Source organism: Camelus dromedarius, chromosome 7 (assembly GCF_036321535.1).
Source record: "Camelus dromedarius isolate mCamDro1 chromosome 7, mCamDro1.pat, whole genome shotgun sequence".
Lineage (NCBI taxonomy): Eukaryota > Metazoa > Chordata > Mammalia > Artiodactyla > Camelidae > Camelus > Camelus dromedarius.
In genome coordinates this window covers 33,367,110-33,394,727 of record NC_087442.1, presented here as the reverse complement: position 1 = coordinate 33,394,727, position 27,618 = coordinate 33,367,110, and the positions used below count along the sequence as shown (strand labels likewise).

Below are 27,618 nucleotides of genomic sequence, written 5' to 3'. Positions count from 1 at the left end.
TCTGGGGTCATCAGAATGTGACTCTGGGCAAGTCACCTGCCTGACTCTGGTGGATCTTTGACTTTTTATTCACCAGAAACAATTGCAATGAAAACTCTATCATAAACTAATGATCTTTAATTGGCTTTGGAAGGCAAAAAAGAAAAACATAAGTGTCACAACGGGTTAGAAAACGATCGTGGATCTTGTCAGTAACATCTCAGTGCTGTCTTCCAACGGTCTCCTGGCCTCCATACTTAACCCGTCACATCACAACTCCTTCCCAGAGGACTGTGCTTTGCTCAGTCCCACCACAACACTGCGAAACTATCACTGCCTCCCCTTCTGATCACTTGGCTATGAGTAATTCCTGGACTCACTGCTGGGAGCGCTGGGAACTGATGCTTATGGAGGGGTGGCAAGGTGAGTTCACATCACACAATCAACTACTGACAGTGTTAGGACAACGTTTCCCAGCTTCCAGAGAGACTATCCGTGATGAAAGAAGCTAACCTAAGCCAGTTCACCCACAACCATGCGTTTGTTTTACATTATTTAGGGGGAGAATACTGACTAACTGGGGCTCTACTGGTCTCACTTGTCACTGTTATCAAGAAAAGAACAGATTATAATTTGCCTGTGGAAACATCTGGCCCCTGTGAGAAACCTTTTCCTTTCTGGGTGAGAGAGAATTAGCAAGGCACACTCTAATTACTGAGGATGGTGAACTCAACACACACACAGAGTCTATGTTCGCTCTTACTCTGGGTCCTCTCAGAAGTTCTAATTATACAACATTCTAACCAGAAAATGTGGCAAAAGACAGAACAGAACTTTCCCACCGTGCCAGTGTCTACCCAGCTGTTCTGTCCCAGAATCCCCTGTTCATTAATGCCCTTTAATCACGGCAGTCTCCAGTCTCTGAGAATAAATATCCTCAGGTTCCCACAGCTGGTTCAACATGAATGAAAGAGAGGACTGAGCTGCACCATGAGATCTCAAAAACTGGACTGACGACCAGACCACTGGCATTAGCTGTGTCATAAAATGCAGGGCTTCTTCTAAGACCCACTGAGTCAGCATTCCTGGGCTGAGAACTCTGCTTGGTTACAAAGCACCTCATGACACCTGCATACACAGAACAGTTTGAAAACAACTAGACTAAATGATTTCTGGTCCCTTCTGGTTCTGTCACTTGACTATTCTGAGTAAACATTTATCAAGTGTCTGGCCCCATGGAGCTTACAGTCTAAGGAAACTGTGTATCCTAAGAACTGCCCATTACCTTGAATTCATTCTCTTTGTCTTTTGTGCCTTTGTGAAATGGTCTGTCGTAGCGGAATTTCCAGATGTGGTTCACTTTGTAGAAACTTTTGATGTTGTCCGGAACACCCTCTCTCTGCAGGACCTCCTGGCTCTCCGGAATGGGAGTCACGGCATATATCTGCAAATCTAGGATTAAAGAGTCAAGGAGGGAACCTGACTGGGCAAACTCCATGGAAGTCTGGCTTAGGCTGAGCTGTGGCAGAGAAGAGGGTGGGTAACCATCTGGTGTTTCTATCTGGGGCAAAGTCATTTTAAAAACTGCTAACAAGGTACCAAGAACTTGGTTCATAGCAAACCACTTCTCAAACTATGGTCTTGAAGTAGTTTTATGTAGGTGATTCTGACAAAGTATCAGTTTGAAACTTCTATGAAGTGTGAATTTATTTATCATTGATTTTTTTTTTTTTTTTTGGTGGGGATGGGTGGGAATGGCTTGAACCTTGGGTATTCCAGAACTGTATTAATTTTAATGCTTTTTCTTGAGACACTGTTATCTTTAGTCCCTGCATGGGCCTTTTTAAATGTATTTGTTTGTTTGTAAAATAATATGAAGATACTCATGCAACCAAAGACAGTAACCAGCACTGTCAGTAACTGATAAGCCCCTTGTCTCCAGCCTTTCGACATGTGTGGTATCCACTCTCCTCAGTCTTGTACTGATAAGCAGAGTGTTTAGTTATAGTTGCTGTTTTAAAAAATTACATTAAAGGGGTATCAGTTTTACTTGTATAGTTACCTTTTTCTTTTCTCATTTGAAGAAGGATAGCAAAGTCTTTTGCCTTATGTAATTTCTTGCTTCTGTTTGCAAGTTTTTTTACGTTTTAAGTTTCTACTGTGAAATGGCATCCATAATTTTCACTGGGCATTTCTAGTCTTCTTTAAGACCATCAGATTCAGGAAGAGACAGAGGGATTGAGAAAGCAGGGCTGGGGTGAGTTCCCTTTGTCTCGAATGCCTGTGTAATTTCAGTCAAGTTGTTCATGTTTAGACATTGGGAGAGCCAATTACACAGCAATTATTAACGGCTGTCCAAGATGCCACGGCTAAGAATCCCTGAAAGACACTGAGGCACCTCTCTCTCTCTTCTATCCTGACTAAAAATATTAAAGAAGAAAGGAGGTAAATGATAATGTGCCAGTAAACATAATGCTGTCATTTCCTTGAACTGAAGTAGTTTCTACAGCGTATGTCAAAGGAAGAAAATTATTCTATGGGAAATCACTAAAAAGGAGCTTTAAAAGCAGAGAGACATAAAAGTTTTAAATAAAAGGGAAAAAAATTCTTTAACAGAATCCTTAAGGGGTTTCTTTTCAACTGACATCATGTTAATAACTAGCATAATTCTGTTTGGAAGGAGCTAAGGTAAAATTAACACGATGAGAATGAGGGAGAGTGAGAACAGGGCTCTTGAAAGGAGGCCAGTGGCTGAACCACCTGCATGAAAATGCCCTGAGCTAAAGGCCAGTTGGATGGAACTGGACTCCAGCCCTTCTAGGTGTGGATACACTGCGCTTCCGCCTGGAAGATGGTCTCGTCGGGCTGGTTGGCGTGCTGCATGGCGATGGCGTGGGGGAACTCGTTTAGCATTCTCTGCTGGAAGGCCTCCAGCCTCTCGTAGTCGTGCCCTCGACACACAAACTCCTTATTCTGGAGGTGAAATTGGAAAAAAATATTAGGACCATATAATTGAGTGCATTAATTACAGAGAGAAGCTGAAAATTGACGCTGGTAGCAACTAAGCACTATGCCCAACACCAACAGACTACAGCCAAAGAAAGACACTAGAACTGTCTAAAAAATCTGCCCACATATTAAAAATGTAGGGTAAAGATCATGAGCTTCACTCTTAAATATCATATAATATCATTTATGTATGGAATCTAAAAAAAGACACAAACTTATTTACAAAAGAGAAATAGACTCAGACAGAAAACAAAGATGGTTACCAAAGGGGAGAGGGTGGGGGGTATAAATTAGGAGTTTAGGATTATCAGATACAAACTATATATATATATAAAACAGATAAACAACAAGGTCTTACTGTATAGCACAGGGAACTATATTCAACATCATGTAATAACTAACAATGAAAAAGAATATATGCATAACTAAATTACTATGCTGTACACCAGAAATTTATACAACACTGTAAATCAACTATACTTCAATGAAAAAAAAGAGTTATTACAAGAAATTGAATATGAACTATGCTATAGGGTAGATCCTTATTGTTCATTTTATATATAGTAATGTGTATCTATAATGGAAAAGAATCTGACAAAAAAATTTGTATGTATATGTAGAACTGAATCACTTTGCTGCACACCTGAAACTAACATTGTAAATCAACTACACTTCAATAAAAAATAAAATAAAATAAAATAAAATAAAATAAAATAAAATAAAATAAAAAGAATTTCTAAAATCTCTACTGTTTTAATGAGTCCCAGTAGCCCGCCTCACTCTTCCGGGTTCGCCCGCATGAGGTGCAAAGGAGGCTCTGGTTCTCAGAGCACTGAAGGACAAAACAAAGCCATTAGGTTCCCTGTAAAGGCTTGTGAACACATGTGTTACCAGTGATTTTTATAAACTGGGTATCAAAGTTGAATGGATAAATTCTCAATCTGGAAGAAAAGAAAGTAAAAGCAGTCTCTAAAAATACATCTTATTGCATTCTCCCTATACAGGCCACAGAGATCAGCCTTGGCACCTCACTCCTAGGTCCTTCCCTGGAAAGGAAGAGTGAGCCCACCTGCACCCAGCTCTCAGTGGGGCTGGCACAGGGCGCTTCCCCGCCGTCAGCAACTCAGCTCAGCCTCCTGTAGCCAGGAATTCTGCTCACCGGCCAAAGCTAAAATTTAGGACGTTTAAGGCCTTGCTAAATGTTGGACAAATTTTTGTCTGCTTTTTGTTTTGCTTTTATAAAATGTCAAAACATTCTGTGGGTCAGGCCTCTCTCTCATTCAGGTAAAAATGATGAAGGTCATCCTTGGTGGAGGCTACAGAGCTGGAAAGATGGGCATGTGTCTAAAAAGTACCTTAATGATCGGGTTAGATATGAAGAAACTTCTTCTGACAGTTGAATGATAATGAAATCACAACTGCTGAGCACGGTCATTGACTGGCACTCTGCACAGACCTCATTTAACCCAAATACATTTGAGAGGTTGTCTCTTGCTCCCTCATTTTATAACTGGGACCTGAGGATCAAGATCATTACGTACTTTGTCCTTGTGACTGGATTCAAGCTCAGGTCTGAGTCCACAGCTCAGTTCTGAGCATGGCCTGGTATGTCCTGGAAAAACTCCTAGGAGCGACCAAGGCTGAGAAAGGCTGTGGGATAACGTGGTCCGAAGATCTTTAAAAGAGAGTGGTTCAGGGTCTGGGAGTTCAGGCCAAAGGGTCTCAGCTCTGTGAGGTTTCTGTGATTGAGTAAAACACCCCGAGGAAGAACTCTGGGCCAAAGTGAGGAAGTCAGAAACCTCCCAAGGGCAGGGTTGCAGCCAAGAAGCAGCAGCTGCAGGCAAGCAGGGGAAACGGCAGCAGGACTGGGCTCTGAGAACCTGCCCTGGTTCCCCACAACCTCTAAACCAGTCATGATCCTCTGAAAAAAAACAAGCTATGACAGACTCCCGAGAAATCAGGACCCTGAAACAATCCTGTATTTAACACTTTCTTGATAGAAGTCATACCTTCTGATGCTGTATTACTTGTTTAATTTTACTCCAAAGATAATAAATTTGATTGATAAGACAATATATACCTCCCTGCATATGACAGAAGTCCCAAAATAAATATCTGAATACTCAAAAAACTGAAACAGCTTTAAAGCAATGCTTATAGGCCACAACAATTTGTCAGATCAGGGGAGTTACTCTAAGTGTATAGTCATTCAGTGGCATTAAGAATTTTCTAATATCTTGCTTTTTTTTTTTTTTTTACTATCAATGCTTTTTTAAAAATATACACAGCTTTATTGAGATACAGTTCACATACCATATAATTCACCCTTTTGAAGTATGCAATTCAGTTGTTTTTAGTATATTCACAGAGTTGTGCAATTATCAACACTTCCTAATTTCAGAATATTTTCATTACTTCAAAAAGAAACTCAGGCCTGTTGGCAATCACTCTCTAGTTCTCTCTCCCCTCAGCCCCTGGCAACCACTACCATACTTCCTGTTTCTGTGGATTTGCCCATTCTGGACATTTCATAGAAATGGAATCATATAACATGTGGTCTTTTGAGACTGGCTTCTTTTACTTAACATAATATTCTCAAGGTTCATTCATTTGATAGCATTTATCAGTACTTCATTCCCTTCTTATTGCTGAATATTCCGTTGTACAGATATACCATATTTTGTTTCCCCAGTCATCAGTGGATGGACATGTGGGCTGCTTCCCCTTTTTGGCAACTGTGAATAATGCTGCTATGATCACTTGGACATGTTTTTGTGTGGACCTATACTTCTAATTCTCTTGATTACATATACTTAGGAGTGGAATTGCTGGGTCATATTTGTTAAGATTTAATTTTTTTTATTATCTTTTTTTTTTAAAGGAAATACATACCTGTGGTATAAAAAAAGTCCAAGGAGTATAGGACATACAGTAAAAAGTAAATCTCTCCCACCCTTGACCTCAGTCATTCTCCTCAGACAGATCATTATTCAGAGATATTCTATGCACATAAAACATTGTTATAAAGAACCTATTTTTCATGAGGGTAAAACCATTTAGATCATACAATTACATAAACGTATTCATTTCTTTGAGCTTTAAACATTAGCTGGAAATCGATAAAACGATGAAAGGAAATTTTTAAGGTTGATATTGGTTTGTTTTTAAATCAAAGAACAGACTAAAATTTGATTTCCTAAGAAAAGGTCTAGCGCCATGACTTGGAAGGGTGCAGTGCTCTTTAGAAACCAATAGAGGGCGACCCTTCTCTTTCATTTTGAAGGAAATGCCATTTATACCTAGAAAAGCTGTTTCTAAAAGGACAATGATACAGAGATTGATTTATTCTAATTGACTCTCCAACAAAATTAATTTTATCAGCTGATGCAGCTTTCTAGTCTGTTAAATTCCCTTTATAATTATGGCTCCTAAACTACTTCCGATTTTAAAAACCACTTTACAGTCTAGTTAACTCTAACTGCACGTGCTAGACAGGTGTCCAGGGTACTGCATGATATACTTGCCGGCTGAATTCAGATTTTGATCAATCAAGGCTACCATATGACTTTTATGGGCTACTTTCTCCATAAAGATATTTAAAATCATATTGTATGACCGATTTGGTATAAAAATAAATATATCAATAATAATCTAATGTATAACATGCATTATAATGTATTATGACATTTTCTTCTAACTCTAAAAGTTCACCTTTTAATTCTGACTTTTAAGAGAAATTAAAACAGTTTTGTGGGCCATCTAAAAATAGTCTCTACACACTGCACCTGCTGTGCATAACGGGTCAGGTAGCCCTGCGAATGATATGGGAGAAAACGTAACCTTTGTATGACCTTGAGCTGAGAGAGGAAGGGGCCTGCTGCAGCAGAGTCATGTCTGGACGCTCCCGTGGGGTCTCCAGCCCTCGGGGCTGCTCACAGCTCTAGAATGCCCACCCTTCCCCCAGAACCTGGGCCCGGGCCATGTGCACTCTGCAGGGGGTGGCTGAGGACAGCCCAGGACCAGCATGTCCATTTCCAAATGCAGTCTTTCAAATTCAGCAAGTGTTCTGAATTTGCCATTATTTGTGATTTGGAATTAAGCTTTCGTCTGTCTTTACGCAGGTCCAACTGTGGAGTCAACATTGTGACCACACATGTCATGTGGACTCTCTTTTAATCCAACAAGGAGATTTTACTTAAGTCTGCATGATGCTCAATATACAGTCATTTCAATTAATGATGACTGATTTGTTGTTTGAATGTTCTATGTAATAATAAATGAATCTCTGCCTATGGTGTTTAGATGTTTATACATCTAATACATATATGTAAAGTATATATATATAAAGTATAAAACCTTTATTCTGAAAAGTTAATGATTATTAAAGAAACAATGAAGTCAAATCTTTCTCCTCTCTCTTCTCCTTCGAGTACCCCCAACCTATATATATTCATATGTGCTGACAGTTAAAGTGAGATACTTAGGGCAACATAAATACCAAAATATGTGTATATTGCATTTAAAGTTTGTAGTGAATCACTCAGTGTTACAAATTATCCCAGACAGTTCTCTGTAGCTGCTTGGAGAGGTGCACGTCCTCTCCCATCCAATGCTTCGTGCCAGTCAGTCGAAGTAGGATGTTACATGTTGAGGTCTTACATAAGTGTTCGAGTATATAAGATACTACTTGGCACAATGTGAACAATGATAAGAATGGAGTCAAATATTTCATTATCTAGTCAGTAGCCTGAAATGTCTGGAAATTTTTCCTTTGTAGAAATAGTTTATACTAGCGAGAAATTGGATCTCTCTGCTGGGTGACATTTATCTTTTCACAAAATCAGCTAGGCCCAACAATGCTCTTCATGTGGTTCTGGAGATAGAGTTTCCACAGGATGTGACACTGTCATGTTTTCTGTAGTCTGCAACTCTCAGGCCCCGTGACACCTGCCATTTTTCTCTAACGCTAACTCTATGGAAATTGAAGAGTGAACAGAAGAGGGAATATCAACGATACAAAGGAAACAACTATGATTACCAAAGATTTCTCAGAAAGTATGGGAAGCTTAGAAACTTAGGGAGAAAACTTAAACGATTGTTTAAAATCTTGGGAAATTATTCAAACCAAGACATTCTCAATTAGTATGGTGTTTGCCAACTAAAAAGTCAAAAGAAAATCTCATGATGTTATTGCCCGTCTTAAAAGGATAAAATGCCATTAAAATCTTAGTTTTCTTGATTGGGATATCTATATTGGCAATGTGAAAGCAAATTAAATAGTGTATCACTTACTCGTAAGAAAAATGGAAATTTTTTCCCATAAAATCCAACTCTGAAGAACTCTGGTTCAAGACGTTGCTGGTCCATAATTTTGTCATACAAAGAGGCTTCCATCATCTAGGAGAGCAGAGGAGAGGTTTTAGTCATTTTCTCTCATCTTTTAGCTCCATCCCTTTATGGAAGAGGATATTTCTTCCACACACAGGAGAACATCTTAGTTCCATTTGCAGAAAAGGTATGACTCCCCTCCTGTGCTTTCAGACAGGGATCAGCAAACTTACTCTGCAAATGGTCACAGAATAAACATGTTAGGCCCTGCAGGCCACGTGGTCCTCGTTACAACTACTCAATTGTGCGAGGCCCAGAGGCTGTGGTTTCCTGACCTCTGCTTTAAGGGCTTGAGTATATTATGACATGTTCTCACTGAAAACAATGATTTCTATGCACACAGTCTATCGAGGAAGTATTTTCTTCGTAATCCAATAAAAATTAACATGAACTCTCAGGGGCAAAACCTTTCTGGAGAATTCTTGTGCCAGATGTACACACTTGCGGATTCAGTTCTCCTGGGTCAGGGTAATTTGGGACATTTGGAAAGGTGTAACCTTGTATAGGCTGGACAGGGGTAAACCCAAACCAAACCAAACCAAAGGGGGCCCACAGCGCAAAGTGCTGTCTGGGCTGAACGTGCTTCAGTGTGTCTTTGACAACGTTGGAACCATCAAGTACATAAAGCTTAAGGTTTCCCATTCACCGTATTATCTCCCCCAGGGTTTCCAAAGACTAATATTGCACTTGAATACTTTCCCCCTCCCCCAGTAACAGCACCTAAAAGAGCAGTGGGCACGAAGTGTAATGCTCTGGGTTTATAAAAAGCTCAGTGCCTACGGCACCCAAGGGCTCTCATGGGTAAACACTGTAACCTCGTTTCTGTGGGAGGGACGGGAAGCCAAGAGAAGCACAGCAACGTGTTCACATAAGACCACAGGGCCTGCCAGAGCCAGCACGATGGACTGAAGTTAAAACAACGTTTTTCCTCCTTGGTTTTCACGTCAGGAGAAATATCGATGATCTGCTGACATGAAATACTACGCCAAGAGCACAGGGCCAGTGCCTGTCGGCTGAGTAAGTTACTTGTGGTGGAAGGGATTTTGAGCTGTTAAAGGTTTATGATGTCGTCTCTTAATTTGCTACCTCAGAATTAAAAGGCAACATCATAATTTTTTTTTAATGTATAAAAGCTGATGCCCCTGTTTTAGAAACCCTGAAGAGCTCAAGCACTACAAGATGACACAAAATGTTCATGTTTTAAAGAATGAGGACTTGGATGGACCAGAGGGACTTGCTTGACCCTGAAAGAAAAGAAGGCATAAAACATTTGGTTCAGGGACACAGAACATGAAACTCCATGGGCTCTGGGGTACAAAGGCCTTGGTTGAAGTTTGGCAAAGAAAAACATTTCGAACCTACAAAGATTTGACAGCTCTAGAAGTTAGCCCCCAAATATTTAAAAGTGGGTCAGCTAGCCATTCCCACTCTTTCATTGTGCAGATGTGGGGACTAAGGATGGCATACTGTTACAGAGATTTGTGTACAAGTGGCAAACTCTTCAGTGTGGAGATTTTCCTCAACATAGTAAAAGTATTAACCTTGGGTTAAATTTTTTTATTTCAGATGTCGTGTTTAGACTAGATCAAAGGCTCGCTTTTTGTGTACTAATCAGAAGCATCACACAGGTCCTCACGCTACTTCTCTGTATAAACAGAGGCGTACGCTTCAGAGGAAAGGCATCCTTAAAAAGCTTTCTAGAAGACATAGCAAGAAATTAACAAAGATAATTTCACAGCGCCAGACTGGAAGGCTAATCAAAAAAGGACTCCATAACCCGATTAGAATGCACCCCGGCACCTTACCCTCATCTTGCTCAGGTTTCTGTAATCATAGTAACTCTCGTACTGCTCTGCAATTTTCTGGCACAAGATGATGCCATTCTCCCAACACTGCGGACAAGCGAAGGACAGAAATGTCAATGATCTCGCCACGTTTGCTAACTTCCACCCAGAGGTCAGGAGGTGACTGCTTTCATATGATCAAGCCTTACTTCTTAACCCTTATAACCCACCCTTAACAGTACCGTTGCAACATGAAGCATGAAAGCAGCATGTGATTAAAATGTAAATTATTAAAAATCTTCAGAGAGTTGGAAATGATGACCCACCACAAGCCATTAACATATGGTGCAAAAACATCTTCTTGTGTCATTTCAGAATTATCTTCTTGAAATAGGAGCAGTTTCACAATGGCCAGAGATGAATAAATAAGCCTCCAGAGCTGGGGTGGGGGGGAACTGCCACTGACCCCGAAGGCCCCATGATCCACAACTGGACACTGGGTTCCTTATTTGGCCCAAGTGCACTTGTAAATTGTGAGGGTCTGACCCAGATGGTTACTCTCAGCAGAAAAGCAAAAATCCCTTGATCTAACTCAGGTGTTGGCAAATTATTTCACCAGACAGTAAATACTTAGGCTTTGTGGGCCATATGGCCTTTGTCACAACTACTCAACTGCCGTTAAATCATGGAAACAGCCATGGACACACATGAGCTTGGCTGTGTTCCAACAAAACTTTAATCTATAGACAATAAAATGTGAATTTCAAGTTAATTTTCACATGTCAAATACTCTTCTTCTTTTGATTTCCTTCAACCATTTAAAAATGTAAAAGTGTTCTTAGATTGTGGGCTGAATGGAAACAGGTGGGGGGGGCTGTCATGTGACCCATGGCCCATAGTCTCCAACCCCTGATCCAGCACAGACTCCTGGGATTGGGCCCATAGATGCAACCAGAGGTTCAGTAACAGCTTATCCTGCAGGTGGAAACTTGACTGCAGGAGGGCACAGAGGCATTTCCTTGCTGTTAATGTAACAAACGGTATCAGTATAGTTATATAAATAATAGAGGAGGATGGGAAAAAAGCAATTCCTTTGCATCAAATTTTTAGGTGTACCAATTATGTTTGGTAAAAGAATGACAGCCACTGTTTGTATTTTAATTTCCTGTTTAACCTTGGCACTTTGGAAGATATCTTTAAATCTAAGATGCGTATCACTAAAGCATCCAAGTGTTCAAATCAACTGGGGTCAGATTCACAATTTTCTTTCTAAGAGTACTGCAAACCCTTGAAGATGGAGAAGGGTATGAGTGTGGGGTGGGATGTACTGAATTGCTTTATCAGCTTCAGTGAGGTTTTTCAACACACCAAGGCAGCTCTAAGATGGGATGCCATAAAAGTCTTTAAACAAATTGAGTTTCATTTATTTTACCTTAAAAAAAACAAGTGGACTAGGGCAGAATACTACACGCCAATTTGGGGAGATGAGTGACGTGTGACAATGGTTTTTCAGATAATAAAATGCCAGGGTGTCGACACCTCTAGATCAGTGTTTCTCAAAGTGGAGTCCAATGTTCAGACACATTGGAATTTCCTGGAGCCCTTGTTAAAATCACAGAATCCCCTGCTGCAAGCCAGACCTACTTCTCAGAATGTCTAGGAGTAGGGCCTGGGAGTCTGAATTTCAAAAGACTCCTGGGGTTCCATAATGCACATTGCAATTCGAGGAGGCCTGCTTGAAGAGGGGGCCATCGGTGAACGAGAAATAAAAGAAGTATGACACCGACACAGTCACTGTGGGAGCCGCCACGGGTGGCAGGGGCTGGGGCGCACACCTTGCCTCTGTCAAAGTTCTGGATGATGGTGAGGTGCAGGTGCTCCTTGCGCTGCCATTCCGTCTGCATGGGGTAGGTCAGGAACTCCCGCAGGGGCCGGTCAGACCATTCCAGCAGCTCATCGTATAACAGGAGAGTGTACGCCGCCTCTGAAAGCCAAGGGGAAAGGCGGTCATTGAGAAAGGGCCCCAACGACCTCCCCTCAAAAGGGGCCGGTTTGGGACAAACTGGAGAAAATACGATTTTCTGAATTTCATGATACTGAAGAAAAAAATGTCCAGAAGAGATGCAACAGAAGGTTAAGGAATGATGATTTCCCCTGGAACCTGGAATTATCAGACGTGTGCATTTAATCTTTTAGTTCTCTGTTCTGTTCTTCTCTCTTTCCCTTCCTCTCCCTCTTTCTCCTACAATGCTCACATGCTCCTGGCATAATAATGTTTAAGGATATCTTCGGTAGCTGGTTCAAAGAGGTAAGGGAGACACGCTTGTTTGCTAGGGAAGTTCATTGGTAAATAAATCCCTTGGGGTGGGACTATGGGCATCTTCCAAAGGGCATGCTTATTAGGAAACAAACAAACAAAAAAAATGAGAGCTAAATCCTTCTGGATAATGGAAAGCTGAAAAAGGTGAAACCGGTGTGTGTATTGGGTGGTGTGTGTGTGTGTGAGAGAGAGAGAGAGTGAGAGAGCACAAACTGAGTGGGCTGTGTGATTATGGCCCCCTGGTTGGCCCCACAAAACATCAGTAGTGGCTACTGAAGTCATGCCCTGTTGGGTACGGGTAGGATTTCTCGGAGAAATATGTAAAGAGATGATAATCTGCAGGTGCACGTGGACATGGTGACCTGTCGGCTTAAGCATAGTTGACAGGTAGTGTATTTAATAGAATACTTGCCATTCTTAGGCCTCTTCTTTTCCTGAACCATAAATATGGACAAATAGGTCCAGAAGAGGAACCAGAATTTACTGTTAGTGATGAAGGACCAAGATAATTTTTTTCCTGTCACACTGTAAGAGCCATCTCATTTACTAAATTGAATAAAATGAATGAAACCTTGTGTTTTTAATCCATTTAACTACCATCCCTATACGTGTCTCAAAAGACACAGTAGTAGCTTTTAACACAATAGCAATAAATGGTAATTCCTTTTCTTCAATTATTTGCTTTAAGGGTAACTACATATAATGTTCTGAAGTAACATGCTGGGTGCTGGGACTATGACTGGCCATCTCCATGTATGAAATAGAGTTGTGATAAGAAACGCCTGAATCTCTATTCCTTTTCTCCTGCGGAAGTCCCTTAAGGCACCGGCTCTGGCCTTTCTTTCCCTCTTTAATTACCTCTGGTGAGCTCAATCCTCTAGCTTCACTGATTGTTGCAGAAGCTTTCATCACCCACCAGCAGTCTCCCATCCCCCGGCATTCAGTCTGTGCACTGTTACCAAGATGACCTTCCTCCACTGCACATGATCGTGTTGCTCCCCTGATTAAAACTAGCCAATGACTCTCAGTAGCCGACAGAACAAATTTAGACTCCCTGATGTGACAGGGAAGTCTGCCCATGACCTGGCCCCTCCACTTACTACAGGTAAGAGCAGCCTGCCACTGTCTCTCCTAAGAAGCCTCCAGCCCCTTGACTCCATCATCACCTTTTGCTGGAAAAACAAAAACAAAAACAAGATGCATCCTGACCAAGAGGCAGATGCCCAACAGGGACAGAGGTGCCTTCTGCTCCACAAGCCCTGGACAAACTGTTTCTCGTGGTGAGATGGACAGAGAGAATATACGCTAAAGGGTGTCAGTTAATCAGCGGACACAGAAACAGAGCTGAATCGCCACAATGCCGGTTGCCATGGAAGTCTGCTCTAGACAGGACAAGGATGGTGGTGTAGTTAGTAATCAGATCATCAGAGCTGTGCTGTATTTGAACAGCCTTCTAGTTTTCTCTGAGATCTCCTAATCTTTAATTCCTCACATATCCTCATAATGCCAGACACCTAAGAAAACCCCATGTGTGTCTTTGTTCTCCATCCACTCTTTGCTCCTGCCATTGGAACAAACTATGGTTCCCCTCACTCCCCTGACACCCAGGGCCCTTCATAATCTGTTCCTTCAAGCCTTTCCCCTTTAGCTGCTGAATAACTCCTACTTTCTCTTAATGACACAGCTCAGGAATGATCATCTTCGTTTCTTAAATGTCTTCTGTCTCTCTAAGTATTCAAAAAAAAAAAAAAATCCTTGAGACAAACCATGTGACAGTGAAAAGGAGGAGGGGTGGACTGATGGAATTCCTTCCCCCAGCTGAAGCTTGCAACTGCCTACAGGGAGGGGCTGAGAAGCAATGAAGGCCAAACTCACAGGGACAGAAAGTAGAAGGGTGGTTGCCAGGGGCTCTGGGAGGGGGTAATGGGAAGTTCTTGTTTAATGAGTACAGGGTGAAAAAGTTCTGGAGTCAGATGGTGGTGATGGGTCACTGAATGCCACTGAACTCTACACTCAAAACTGGGGAAGATGGTGGATTTCATGTTATGTATGGTTAGCCACAATAAAAAAAAAATGAAGATAAAGGGGAACAAGGAAGGGTTTCTAGTTCCTAAACTGCTTTCCAGATCATGCTTGCCCTGGGAAGGTCCAGGGTTCGGCTGGAAGGTCAAGTGCGGATAAGCTGCCCCTGGGAAGTGTGGGAAAAACAAGTAAGCATTGGTGGGCCATCAAAGGAAGCTGACAAATGACTGGTGACATGGGAAAGGTGTGACAACAAATTACACCTGCTTCAGAATTTGATCTAGGAAAATGAAGATGTGTATCTGGGCTAAACAGTGTGTGTATAGAGGAGACTGTAAAAAAAACTTTCATTAAAGGAAAACATATATACTTTAGAGGCATGAACAGACTACTGAGGTTTGAACACATTAGCAAATTGTAGATGTTTTATTACAACATGCTGTATATTCATTCTTCTACATCTTTAGAAGACAGTATCATATTGAAAAGAGAATGTCCAAAATTTTCAACAGACAATGTTTAAAAGTGTTGATAATTTTGAACCAAAGGCATCATCACATAATTAAAAACAGGCCATCTCATTCCATTATTGTGAGAGGTATACAGTGAGGACACCAATATGCAAAAAGAAATAACGCAGGAGACGAGTAGCGACAAATCAGGCAACAGAGGGCCCTGTCCTGAAAGGCTGGAAAGGGTTAAGCCACTTAAACAGAATCCTATACAGATAGAAAAGTTTTCCCATCAACTTCACTTTCTCCAAGGACACACCAAAATGAGGACAGAAGAGAAATGAGTAAAATGTTATATGGGAAAAAAACTTCTTATGACTTTGGGGAACATAAAAACTGCAAGCTGAGTAAACAAATTAAAGAAAAAAGATTTACCCGTTTCCAAAATATAATCAGACAGAATTGGACTTTCAGAAAAACCAAAATATAACTGTTACATATCTGCAAGAGCTTGTCCTTACTTCCCTCTCTCATTTCTTCTTCTTTTACGGGCTTTAAAATAAGTCTACTAGGTTTTTTTTGAAGATAGACAAACCAGGTTCACCATTTCTCTCAAAAATTGGCTACAGACTCCTTTAAAATTACCACTTAAACTCTGAGACAACAGAGTCAGCTCAAAAATCTTGGTTTATTTAATCAAAACTATCAGCACATCTGTGTGAAGAGATACTGGGGCTTCCTTAGAGACTGAGAAATTACTAATATTAAAGGAGTCGAGTGCTAAAATTTAATTGAGGGCATTCATTTGTGATGCATTTATTTAAATCTCACATTGCTGGGCACTAGTCTAAGAACTGAGAAGACTTAAGAAGAAAACATCATCTCTGTCTTCAAAGAACTTACCCTTTAAAGATCTCTCTATCCACTTATCTGTCCACCTGTCAACACACACACACACACACACACACACCTTATATACCTATTAATAAAAACAACATGATAAATACTTTTATGCAAATCTGAACAAACTGCAATGGGAAAAGACATTAACTCTGCCCACGGCGGGGGTGCTGGGTCATGGAGTGGGTGAGGGAAAGCGAAGGAAGGTGAAGACTTCATGGAGAAGATGATACAGGAGCTGGCTCTGACAGATAAAAACGGATGTAGTACAAGTGGGAAGATGAGGCTGAACAGACAGGTGCTGCTTCAATTATGATGGACCTTGAATAAAGAGTTTGAGCTTTATTTTGTAGAAGACATGAATTGACAGCATTATATCTAGAGAAAGTGTTGGTGAAATTTTCTCAAAGGGACAGACAGGAAGTAATTCAGGCTTGTAGGACACACTTCGCTGCAACTACTCAATTCTGCCATGGGCACACAACAGCAACCGTGGACCAGATGTAAGTAAGCGGGTGTGGCGGAGTTCTAATAACACCCGACTCCTTCAGTATTGGTAATTCCTTAATGGAATGCAATCCTGCCATGAAAGTTATAGAACTCCCATAGAAGTTCAGTTAGTTCTTTTTAAGTAAAATTTGCACTCAAATCTAATGTCATATAGAAAAGCGCATGAGTACAACTTAATGCGTTTTTATAAGATAATCTCACCTGTATAAGCAGTATCCACATTTTAAAAAAACCCACTAAAACAACAACAGAACATCATCACCCCTCTCCCAATCCTGCACCCTCATGCATTGTCCTGGTCACTTTTCCTTCAAATACAACAACCATCCTGAATTCTAACACCACAGATAAGTTTTGCGCAATTTTGAACTTTATATACATGGAATTGGGCAGTCTGGATGTACAATTAGTTTTAACATTTCAGGAATATAAAGATAATAGACTATTAGAAAAAAAACAAAAGAAGAAGAGGACTAGGAGAAGGAGCCCCTGGGAGATGGGAAGAGTGAGGAAGATCAGAGAGAGTAAGGAGATGGAGAAAGGGACTTTTAAACTCTGTGTATGACTTTCTGGGCTCACCCCCAAGCTGTGCATGTGTAGGATGAACCAGAATCAACATAACAAAGATTCTGATAAGTGAACTATGGTACAGACAAACTGTCCATGTCTCAGACTCTCTCTCTGGGTGACATACATACAGGAAAGGGCAGAAGAGTACTACAAAGGCTTTGCAAACTAAACTGACCTTCAGAAGGTGGTTCTGGACTTGAGGTCTGAAACTAACTGGATCGATTTTCTGCTAAAATTAAAATAGCCAACATTCTCCAGAAGATTTTAACAGAATCTAGAATCTCGTAATATTCAAAAAGTCCGGGATGCAATCCAAAATTACTTGACAAAGAACCAGGAAAACTAAACAAATCTCAAAGGGAAAAGGCAATTGACAGATACCAACTCCAAGATGATTCAGATGTTAAAATTATAGGCAAATACTATGAAACAGCTATTATAACTATGCTACTTGAAGTCAAAGTGAACACTTGTGAAACGAACAGAAAGATACATGTACTTTGCAAAAAAAAAAAAAAAAAGCTATTATAAAACAGCCAAGTGAAAAATTTAGAACTGTATAATAAAAATAACAAAAATTAAAATTTCACAGGACGGGCTCAGAGGTTGAATAGAAACGATAGGAGAGCCAGTGGACTTGAAAGTGAATCAACAGAAATGATCCAATCTGAAAAACAGAAAAATTTTTTAAAAAGATAAAAAGAATAGAGTCCTAGAAACTCATGGAACAATACCACTGGAGTTTCAAAAGAGACAAGAGTCAATGCAGAAAATAGAGTTGAGAAAACAATGCCTGAAAACTTACCAAATTTGGTGAAGGAACTAAGGTTATAGAAACCAGAAGCTCAGCAAACCCAAACAGGATAAACTTAAAGAAAATCACGCTCATATATATCATAATTAAATGGCTGAAAACCAAAGATAAAGTCCTGAAAGCAACCAAAGATAATTACACATTACATTCAGGGGAACTATTTAAATGACTACAGATCTTTCATCAGAAACCATGGAAGCCAGAAGAAAGTAGAGGAACATTTTTAAAGTACTGAAAAAAAGAAACTGTCTATCTAGAATTCTATATCCAGCAAATATTTCCTCTAGGGATGAAGGTAAAATAAAGATGAAGGAAAACTAAGAATTCTTTACTATTAGATCTGTTCTAAAAGAAATACCAAAACAAGTTCTTCAGGTTAGATGAAAATGTTAACAGAGGAAACCAGAATTTTATGAAGTAAGAAAGAGCAACAGAAATGGTAGATATCTGAGTAAATATAATAGATTATTTTTGTCATCTTAAATTTTTTAAAATAGGTATGACTTAAACATTTTGACGTTATCCAATGGGATTTTCGATGCACGTAGGTGCAACACCTATGACAACTATAATGTAAAGTGAGGAAGTTGTAAAGTTCCTATACTTAAAGTTGTGAAATACTAAGTCTAAACAGACTGCGAAAAGCTAGGTGCGTATTTCAGAATCCTCAAAGCAACCTCTAAAAAACTGTGTAAAGAGATACAGTAAAAAAAAAAAAAAAAAAAAAAGCAGCCAATATATAAAATAAAGTGGAGTACTTAGACACATAATCTGATTAAAAATAAATTTCAGTTTTAAAGGAGAAATACTTGAGTTCCCAGCTCTAATGAAAAAAACAAGAGTTATTATGTTTAACATCTCAGTGACCAGCCCACTTCCCCCAACTGAGCCCAAACACACCATTACCTGTGAAGTTCTGTGCTTTGAGATGCAGATCATAGAGCTTGTGGATGTAGCGTATATACATCTCTTCCTTGTTCAGTTCAGTCTTATAGAAGTTCTATAAAAAAAAGGTATGTTAATTCCTCAACAATCAGGTCGGCAAATTTCTGCCTTTTACTCTACTTGAAGTTTCACGTCTTGAACCAAGAGAACAGATGCATTTTTCCATATGTCTTTTAAAAATTAAGTGAGGAGACCCAGGGACATATTTTTAATTCAACACTGTCTATAATTACTTATCAATTATTAAATAAGCTGCTAACTCCTAGGGGATGTTATTACCACTGACTTACATTTCTTCTGTTACTTTCTATTTTTCTTGCTAGTTTAACTGCCAGTGGACAATCAGCCTATTCAAGATAAAAATATTAAAAATATGTAATAGATTACACTAGTCATTAAATATGATCATTAATATTCAAATGATAATTTAATTTTAAACGAAAGGTTTCCAGTTTATGTCTACAACATAAAGGGATTCATACTAAAAGATTTTGTTTTAAATTATTGTGATGGGGCATGCTTATTGAAAATATTTTACGTATTAAAAAAAGCATCTGGATCTTGTTAAACTTCTCTAAAATGTTTTAACATTAGTAATCAAAAACTCAGCTCTGACTGACCTGGACATACTAGGTGGCATTTTAAAGGTCTACTTTATAGGCATCCTCACATATTCCTTCACCACATTAGAAAGTACATTAGTCCTCACTGAACTTAGTAAACATAGGAACAAATGTATAAGAAGTTGGAGTCCAGCAAAAGCATGACGCTGTGAGACTCTATGTGAGTCACTTTTAGTGAGCAGGTCATTGTACGTTATGAAATCTCTGCTCAAGCCATCTGAACAACTGTTATTACTGGTGCTGTTGTTATTTTGACTGATGCTACTTGGTATGTGGAAGAAGGGGAAATGGATAGTGATGGGGCGAGGGGGTGAATCCACTGACCTGAAGGAGTGTTTTCTAAGAGGGAAAGTCCAGGAATCCTAAAAATTTTTTGAAATTGATTAGGTAGAGAGGGCTCTGGTAATGGAGCAAACTAGCCAATATGGCTGCTTAAACTGTACTTGGGCTTGAAGCCTGAGGACCTTCTGTCATTGTACTTTCTGGTGCCACTACCTAACAGATGCTCATTCGTCAAACCATGAAACAATGACATATAGTTGAAAGCATCATCAAAAAAATTTTTCCCCATTTATATCATTATCCTTCCCCTTTCACAGTGTCCTGCAGATCTTGGTCGTCTTTTAAAAGCTCAGTAAACAATCCTATTCACATCTCTTTTATTATAACCCAAATCATTTTAATTAGCAAGAATTGCTCTATCATAAACATAAATCTAACAACTCCATAGCAGGCTTTTACATTATTAAAGGATGATGTGCTCTGATAGCTTTCTGGTAAGAAGCAGATTTCTTTGGGAACAAAATATAAATGATCACTCTGTAAATGAATAGTCCTTAAAAAAAAAACTCTCTAGTCGGCAGATGAGAATCTTTCACATATGTCTGGCAAAATTAGTGACACAAAGAAGAAAACAATAATTACATTTCCTAGCATTAGTCATGTCAAAGATTATATATTTTTACCAATCTAACACTGCAGTTTAACTCTGATTGTGTAAAGAAAGCCAGAGCTCTCCAGAAAACAATCTGGAATTTGTCTTTCCAAAGAGTTAAGAAAAATCTCCAGGAGGAAGTGAGGGGCTAAAGTGAACCATACTGCAGCTAGAAAACATCAAGAACTTTCCATATGGAGGAGAAGCTAAAAAGATTAGCTTCAAAGCTATATGTCTGGCCCTTTAAAAAGAAGAATTCTTGTGCTGGTTGAAATTAGAACAGCTTTCAAAATGTTTGCATTTTCTAGAAGGATTATTCTTGGTCAGTTCATAACTAGCAGGATAAATTCTTTGTCTCAAGCGGAATACAGATGGGACCACTGATTTCATTAAGTCTCTGGCTTATTCCTCCTGGGAAACTAGAGTAAACACATTTAGGTCAGAGTACTCATTCTTTCATCCAAGGAAATGATCTCTTCTGTTAGACTGACTGAGGAAATGAACCGAGGGTCTACATTTATTCATGTACCTCCAAACAGAGGCTGCTGTGAAAGAAGACGGAGGCAGCGGAAGATGACTCTTTTGGAGAAAGGAAAAGGCGTTCTTTGAGGTTATTTAGGAGATTTTGCGCCCCAAGTTGGGGTAGAGCTGGCATTAAGGAAACAAACTGAGAATATCTGAAGTTTACAGAGCCCTTGGCTTTTCTCCCCAAACAATGATGTACAAGGAGGGATGTGGAGGCAGGTCAGGCTGAGGATCCTGCCATAGTGAAAGGCTGGTAAAAGCTGGGGAAGCACAGAAAGGAAATTTTAAAGTGGGAATGACTGTGCTCAAGGTTAGAATTAAGTGCTAAGAGGAGAGGTGATAGGCTGACCCAGTGAGCCTGGCCTGGCCCGATGGCCTGGAGGTTACTGTTGGGTCTGACGACAAAAATGATGGAAGAACCTGCATAACAAGACGTGGCCTGATAGAGGATGCTCAGGTCTCACTATATTTAGCGACTGACATCGGAGGTGGAGATGTAACAATTAAATGCAAAAATGAGGAGGAAGTGGTGGGTGCGGTAAAGAAAGAGAAAGTCATGTGCTCAGAGATGAAGAACAGTGCAGCTAGAAAACAAATTAGGGAAACAGGTTAAAAAGACAGTCATGAGAGAGTGAAAATCCAGAGCTCTGAACAGGGGCTGTGAGGGGAAAAATAAAACAAAAAGCAAAACTGAAACCAACAAGCTAAGACAAGACAGAATCAGAACAGGGGACAAAACAAAATTTCAAGGTGCAGGCAAAGAGAACACAAAGGTATGTGAGGGACATATGGATCAGAGTAACAATTAGAATTCTGTCTGTGCAAGTGCTTGGAATAGAAGTGAGGTTTCATCTATTCTGCAAAGTAAGAAAAAGAAACCATGATATTCACAAATTTAGAACCGGAAGCAGTCACAACATATTCCCATATTTTAAATCTGATTAAGACAAATTATCAAAAGCGTCAATTCATCCTATATTAAAATCTGAAAAAGGAATATCTAAACGTATGGTCATTCTCTACCATTCTATCTAATAGTTAGTTATTTGACATTTCAATATAAACTTTGTTTTCCTAGGACAGTTCTGGTTTAGCCTATTATCTTTACACAGTATTTCTTTTTACTTTAAAAAATGTCTTGTTTGGCATAATTTATTTTTTATATGAAATCTGTGTATTGGCAGAAAACACAGGCAGCTTTCTGCCTTTTGCCAGACATTCCTGTAGTTAATAAATTAAAATCAAGATAGATCTCTGAGGCTCTGTATGGTTTATACTACTCAAGGTCAGGAAAATGTTTAAAAGAAAACCATTATTTCTATTTTTTTATGTTGATCGAGGGCAGTCTTTCTAAATTAGTTTCTGAAAATGTAACCATATCTTTTTAAATGCTATTAAAATGATACTATTAATTTCTGTATTAAAAAAATGTCTTGCTTGGCTGAAAAATTTTATGGTTATCCAGACCTTAATAATAGTGGTACTATGGATTTAACTTGCAAAGAAACTAGAGAGTGAAAATTCATGTGCTAAACAGAAAACTGTCATGTGTTCACAAAAGAAGAGCACACTAATTTTTATTTAAATATAGAAGAAATATAAGAAGAACCGGAAGAAACTGTCTACACAGAAGTAAAAAGATCTTTCTCCAGGGACGTCATGCTTTTTCCTAGAGAAGCAACAAGAGACTCCGGAGTGGAGAAATGATGCAACAGGAGAAGGATGGAGCCACTCTCAGACCTGACAGCGGGCGCGTGCTGCAATGTTCAGAGCTGAGAATTCTCTAGCATTTAATTCAATCTGAAGCAAAAACACTTCTAAACTCTTCTAAGAAACAGCCAGATAAAGATACATTGTGGATTAAAAACAAACAAAACATAGTATTTCTGTGAATAAAACAAATGTTAGGCTATAAGGAGAAAAAGGGAAATTGTTTACTAACCAGGAGGCTAACTGTGCAGCCAATCTTTTTGCCATCGACCTCACCCATTTTCATGCAGTCCCTAAAAACAAAAAGCAAGAGTCAGAACTCAGCACTTCCTTCCTAGGGGCCAACACAATTTGTTCTTTTAGGGGGAAAAAACAAGTACTCTCAGGGACTAGAGGCAACATGCAAGTTGCTGTTGGGATCAGGGTTCAGCAGAAGAGAGGAACTGTCCCAGGTGGCGTGAGCTCGAGTCAGGGTCGGGGGGTTTCCGCTGAGAATTTCACTTCCAGGTGGACTGTGCTCCTTCTCCATAGATTGGGGGGGGGGGCAGGTAGGGGGGAAAAGGAGGGGTGAAGATGTGTTATTATACACCTCTTACTGGGGTGAGAAGAGGCTGGTAAGCTTGGCCATCAACAGTGAGAATGAGGCTTTTATTCTTAAAACAACACCCTGCATTTAAGTGGGATGAACTGCTTTAGCAATTTAGATAATTTAAAAATCAAAAAATTATGTCTACAGAAGGTGATGGTGTGAGTTTCACTCTCCTTCGGCTTTTATAAAAATGCAGTATGGTTGTACAATTCTCTGTTAAATGGTCATCACCCTGTGATGAATGAATCTACTGGTTCTAATGGGTGAGTCTAAATAGTAAAAAAAAAAAAAAAAGGTTTCTTTAACAACAGGACTCTGAGAACCTTCTCAGTTCACTAAGACTTTGAAAGAACTGTCCAAAAAAACTCAAAACAAAACATAAAAAAACAGGAAAAACAAACAAAGAATAAACCTCTAAACCCGCCAATTAGAAGCCTGTTATTTTACTGCGCAAGGTTCCTTGGTCTGATTATCAATTTTTTTTTTGAGTGATTAACTCAAGTGGAAGGCTGGCTGTAGTCTAACTCTGACTTTCTAACTGGAGCTCAGCATATCTGGAAAACGGGGGACTCAGCTTACCTGTAATCTAACAACCTCTCCATTAGCCGAGTTACAGTGGCAATTAATGAAACGCCACTTTCCCTCCATGTTTCCCGCTCAATTTTCTTTAGGAGACTGGAAAAGAAAGAACCCAGGGCATTTTCAACATTTATTTTTATCAGTCACCATGACAACCATTTTACTTTCATCAGTACCTTAAATGCCTTAGCAACCACTGCAACATTTCATAAGTAGCACAATTTGCAAACAATGTCTTACCTAGGATAGGGACCAAATAGTGGAATTCTAATCCAGGAAGCATTGACAAAGCAAATTGATTTTCAGATTACCAAGTCATCAAATACGAACACATGCATATAATCAAATTTTCAAAATATGCAAGCACCTCACAGCTCAAAGACATTGTCTCCTAGCTTCTCTCTTACGTTAACAGAGGCTTGCGCCTTGCCACATCAAATAACACTGCGAAAAGCGAAAACAGGAGTGCCTCTAAGTTTACTTTTAAGTAAGATCTTGCTTTATTCACAGAAAAATGTTTTCCTACCTCTCAGAGGAATGCATCTTCATCCAAGCAATTTTACTGCAATGCAACTGCTACAGGAAAATCCTTGTACAGACGGTATGACGTTTTGCGTTTTTTCCTCTCACTTAACATTTGCCCACTCAATACATATTGTACTATCTGTGCACTCACTCAACAGTTTCATTCATTTTGTCATTAATCACAGAGGATTTTCTATGTGCTTGTTACAGCGGATTGATGGCAAGTACTGAACCACATCTCTCCTCCTACACTTTTCCCTAATCTTAAGCACCTTGGAGCAGAGGAACTACTATGTAAACACAAAACAATAACAATCATAATAATTAGGCTCTGTTTTACTTTCACTCCCACCTCTCCACAAATTAACCATATACTTGGCAAAAACCTTTACAAAAAAATCCCAAAGATAAAAGTAAGAATGTAGGCATGACAAGATACTTTCTTACCCCTCCTAAATTTAATGATCATTATTTCTGTCTGAAATCTTATTTCTCTTTCATCTTGGTTTCAGGAATAACACAGAGAGAAAATATTTCTGACAAGTACCATCTAAATCTATCATACACTGTTCTTAGTAGGAAAAAAAGCTATTTGGTCAAAGCTTGCCTTTTTTTTTTTCTGCCTATGGCTACATTCTCTCCCAGTTTTCCTTCCCACTCCTCACTCCTTGCTATCGCCATTCCAGTGCCCAAGCATATGTCTTGTCTCCTCATCGGTTGCCTCTGCATCCTTGATCATCCGTTTTTCTGGTTTATTCTGAACTGTTTCCTAGATTAAGGAGGTGGGGTGGGGGAGAAGTAGCACACGAAGGGATGGAGCTTGCCCTGACTAATCCCCACAAGGAAAAACCCCTTAGTTTGTTCTAAATGGGCTTTCTTTTAAAAACCTCTGAAAAGCACCTGTTTCGAGCTGAAATGCCAAACTGGTATTGAACCAAGTTCTCAAATGAAAATCTGCCTGCCAAAATAATGCAGGATGATGGAGAAATCTTCCCAAGTGACAGCCCACACCTCATATACTTTAGAGGCTGAAAAACAAAGAACTCAAGTTAGGTAATACTTCTAAAAATATATGGAGACTTCTTTTATAGGCATGAGTTTCATTAATTTGCACAGCCTCCGGATGCAGTAAGAAATCTGAGATACATAATCCTCTTGTAAAAGGAGGCAAAGCTCTGCAGTCTGTTTCCTTGACTAACTCAAGACCCAATTATCAGGACCAAGTCTAGGACCCAATTCATCTGTTTTCTTGGCTAGGCTTGTTCCTTCTCTGGGGAAGCTTGCCCTCCCAGTTTACCTGCTACTTGTTCACAAGGAGAAGCTATGGGACAAGAAGAGTCTTTCTAGATAACCTGGGTGACACTGGCCTCTAATTTGGTATATTTCCATTTGGTCCATCATCGTGCCAACGTGCCCATGTCAAGTACACAGGGAAGTCATCTAATAACAGTGAAAGGTGATTTCTTATTTCTAATTTATAGGCAATGGGACTCTCTAACACTGGGGAGTGGGATAAATCAGGGTCCTGCAGGAAGACACACTGCTCCTCAGCCGTTTACTCTGTGATTGAATATGAAGAGTGCGGGATCTGACCCTCAGTCTACCTCTCTGTGTCATAACAGCATCACCTGGAGGCCATCATTGTATCAAACACCTGCGTCCGTGCCTGCCCTTCTCAATCCAAAGAGAAGAGCTAGATACCTGACGTGTGTGTTACACAGCTAATCCTCTGTCTCCTAACTATGACTAAATGTGCAATCACAAAATAATGATTGTGGAATGATCTGGAGTCTTGCTGAATTATTTAGAATAACACAGAACAAAGCATAGTAAAGGACTGAGGGCGAGGTTACCTCTTCTGAAAAGCCTCTTTGGAACCCGAGGCTGTTGGCACCCCTAGTAGGTGCTCCTACAGTAGTCACTGCTGCAGCCTCGGCCTTAGGAGAGCAGCTGGCACAGGGAGATACTTAATAAACAAAGCTGAACGAGTGAGTTAAGTGGATCCAGGGAGGCAGAATTTAATTATGATACCCTGTTCTAGATATCATGCGGGCGGCAATGGTCCACAATTTCAGCATTATCAACAACAATGAATCCTGATCCCTATTTATTTAAGAAGATGTAGTAGGGTAAATGAAGATAACATGAGGGTTAGGGAAAGGTGAGCTGAGTTCTTAGGAAGGACTGTACAAATTGATAGTCTCATTCTAAGGAGGCTATTTTGGCGAGTATGTACTACATTTTAAGGAAGCAGGGAGCTACTTTCAGCTTCTGAAACAAATTTTAAGAAGTTTTAGACATGAATTACACAGAACAAATGAGAATCTGCACCATAAGGGCTTGTGTTCCTAATTCATAATGTGTGCAATGACTCATTGTGATTATACCAATTCATTGTGATTTTTGTTGCCAAAGAAGCATTTTATTGTTTCCTGAAATATAGTTAGATTTTCACTTTCTTTTCTGAGCCCAGGTAGTAATGACATTTAATTAGCACTTTAGATTTTATTTATTCCCCATATGCTGATCATAAAAGCATGAAAGAAAAATATTTATAGTAACATTTCTAGTAATATGCTAAAAATCAACAAAAGAATAAAAATCTCCACTCTTGAATGAATCAGCCCCCTTAAAATACTCCTAATTATAGAGGCTTAATATTTTAATTATTGGTTTGATCTTAATGTCAAGGTACATCTTCTATTTCAAAGCCATATTTATATACAAGAAATCCAAATTACATGCTATCAGGCCTTTATTAAAGTAGATAAGAGGCACTATAAAGCTATGTGAGTGTTTATTAATCTTATGAATTTATTATAAATAATTAACCACAAATCTCAAAAGATTCATTTCACTGAGTGCTTTCTCATTTTAGTTCTTTGTTCAAACCAAGGACTAGTAACTGAATTGAGAGTGGTTTTCAAAAGCAATTTATCATATCGGATGAGGTTTTAATCAGAATCCTTGCTAAATTCCAGCTGTCATGGAAGACAGATGCTTTGTACACCAGAATGAATGAGGGCTTGGTGAATAATTATTAAAAGTTCCAGTTTAATTACAGTATCAGAAGAAAATGTCATTGTTCAGGGTTCAGTACAAAGAATGTATTTTATCACCCACCATCACCGCAAGCTATCTGTATACCCCTTCTTGGCTTTTCCTTTCAACACAATTTTCTATAAAGCTTCAAGAATGATTTTGAATCAGGCAAGCTGAAATCTATCAGTCCCTAATAATACTTTTCAAACCTAAATATTAATATATCCGCTGCTCTAAACTTAAGATCATAAAACGAATTACAGAATTTTGCTTTTGGCTCTCAGCACTAAAGCATTAATATTGAGTTGTAGGTGATACCTCGGCATAAATGTAAGTAAAAGCACGTTCTGTAATAGAAGAATGTATGCCTGAAATGTTTTTGCATTTCTGAAAGAACT

At 39.4% G+C, this 27,618-nt stretch overlaps 1 protein-coding gene across 3 annotated transcripts in view; it reads right to left on the bottom strand.

Moving 5' to 3' along the window:
• DOCK4 (dedicator of cytokinesis 4) overlaps positions 1-27,618 on the bottom strand; it is a 405,833-nt gene that overhangs the window by 27,259 nt on the left and 350,956 nt on the right. For all 3 annotated transcript variants that reach the window (XM_031455220.2, XM_031455219.2, XM_031455221.2), the window contains exons 33-40: positions 23,654-23,749; positions 22,718-22,778; positions 18,655-18,748; positions 11,996-12,144; positions 10,182-10,268; positions 8,281-8,385; positions 2,811-2,952; positions 1,265-1,431 (exon numbers count right to left, since the gene is read on the bottom strand). In XM_031455220.2, coding sequence (XP_031311080.1) covers positions 1,265-1,431; positions 2,811-2,952; positions 8,281-8,385; positions 10,182-10,268; positions 11,996-12,144; positions 18,655-18,748; positions 22,718-22,778; positions 23,654-23,749 — 901 coding nt within the window. The remainder of the gene's footprint in view (positions 1-1,264; positions 1,432-2,810; positions 2,953-8,280; positions 8,386-10,181; positions 10,269-11,995; positions 12,145-18,654; positions 18,749-22,717; positions 22,779-23,653; positions 23,750-27,618) is intronic.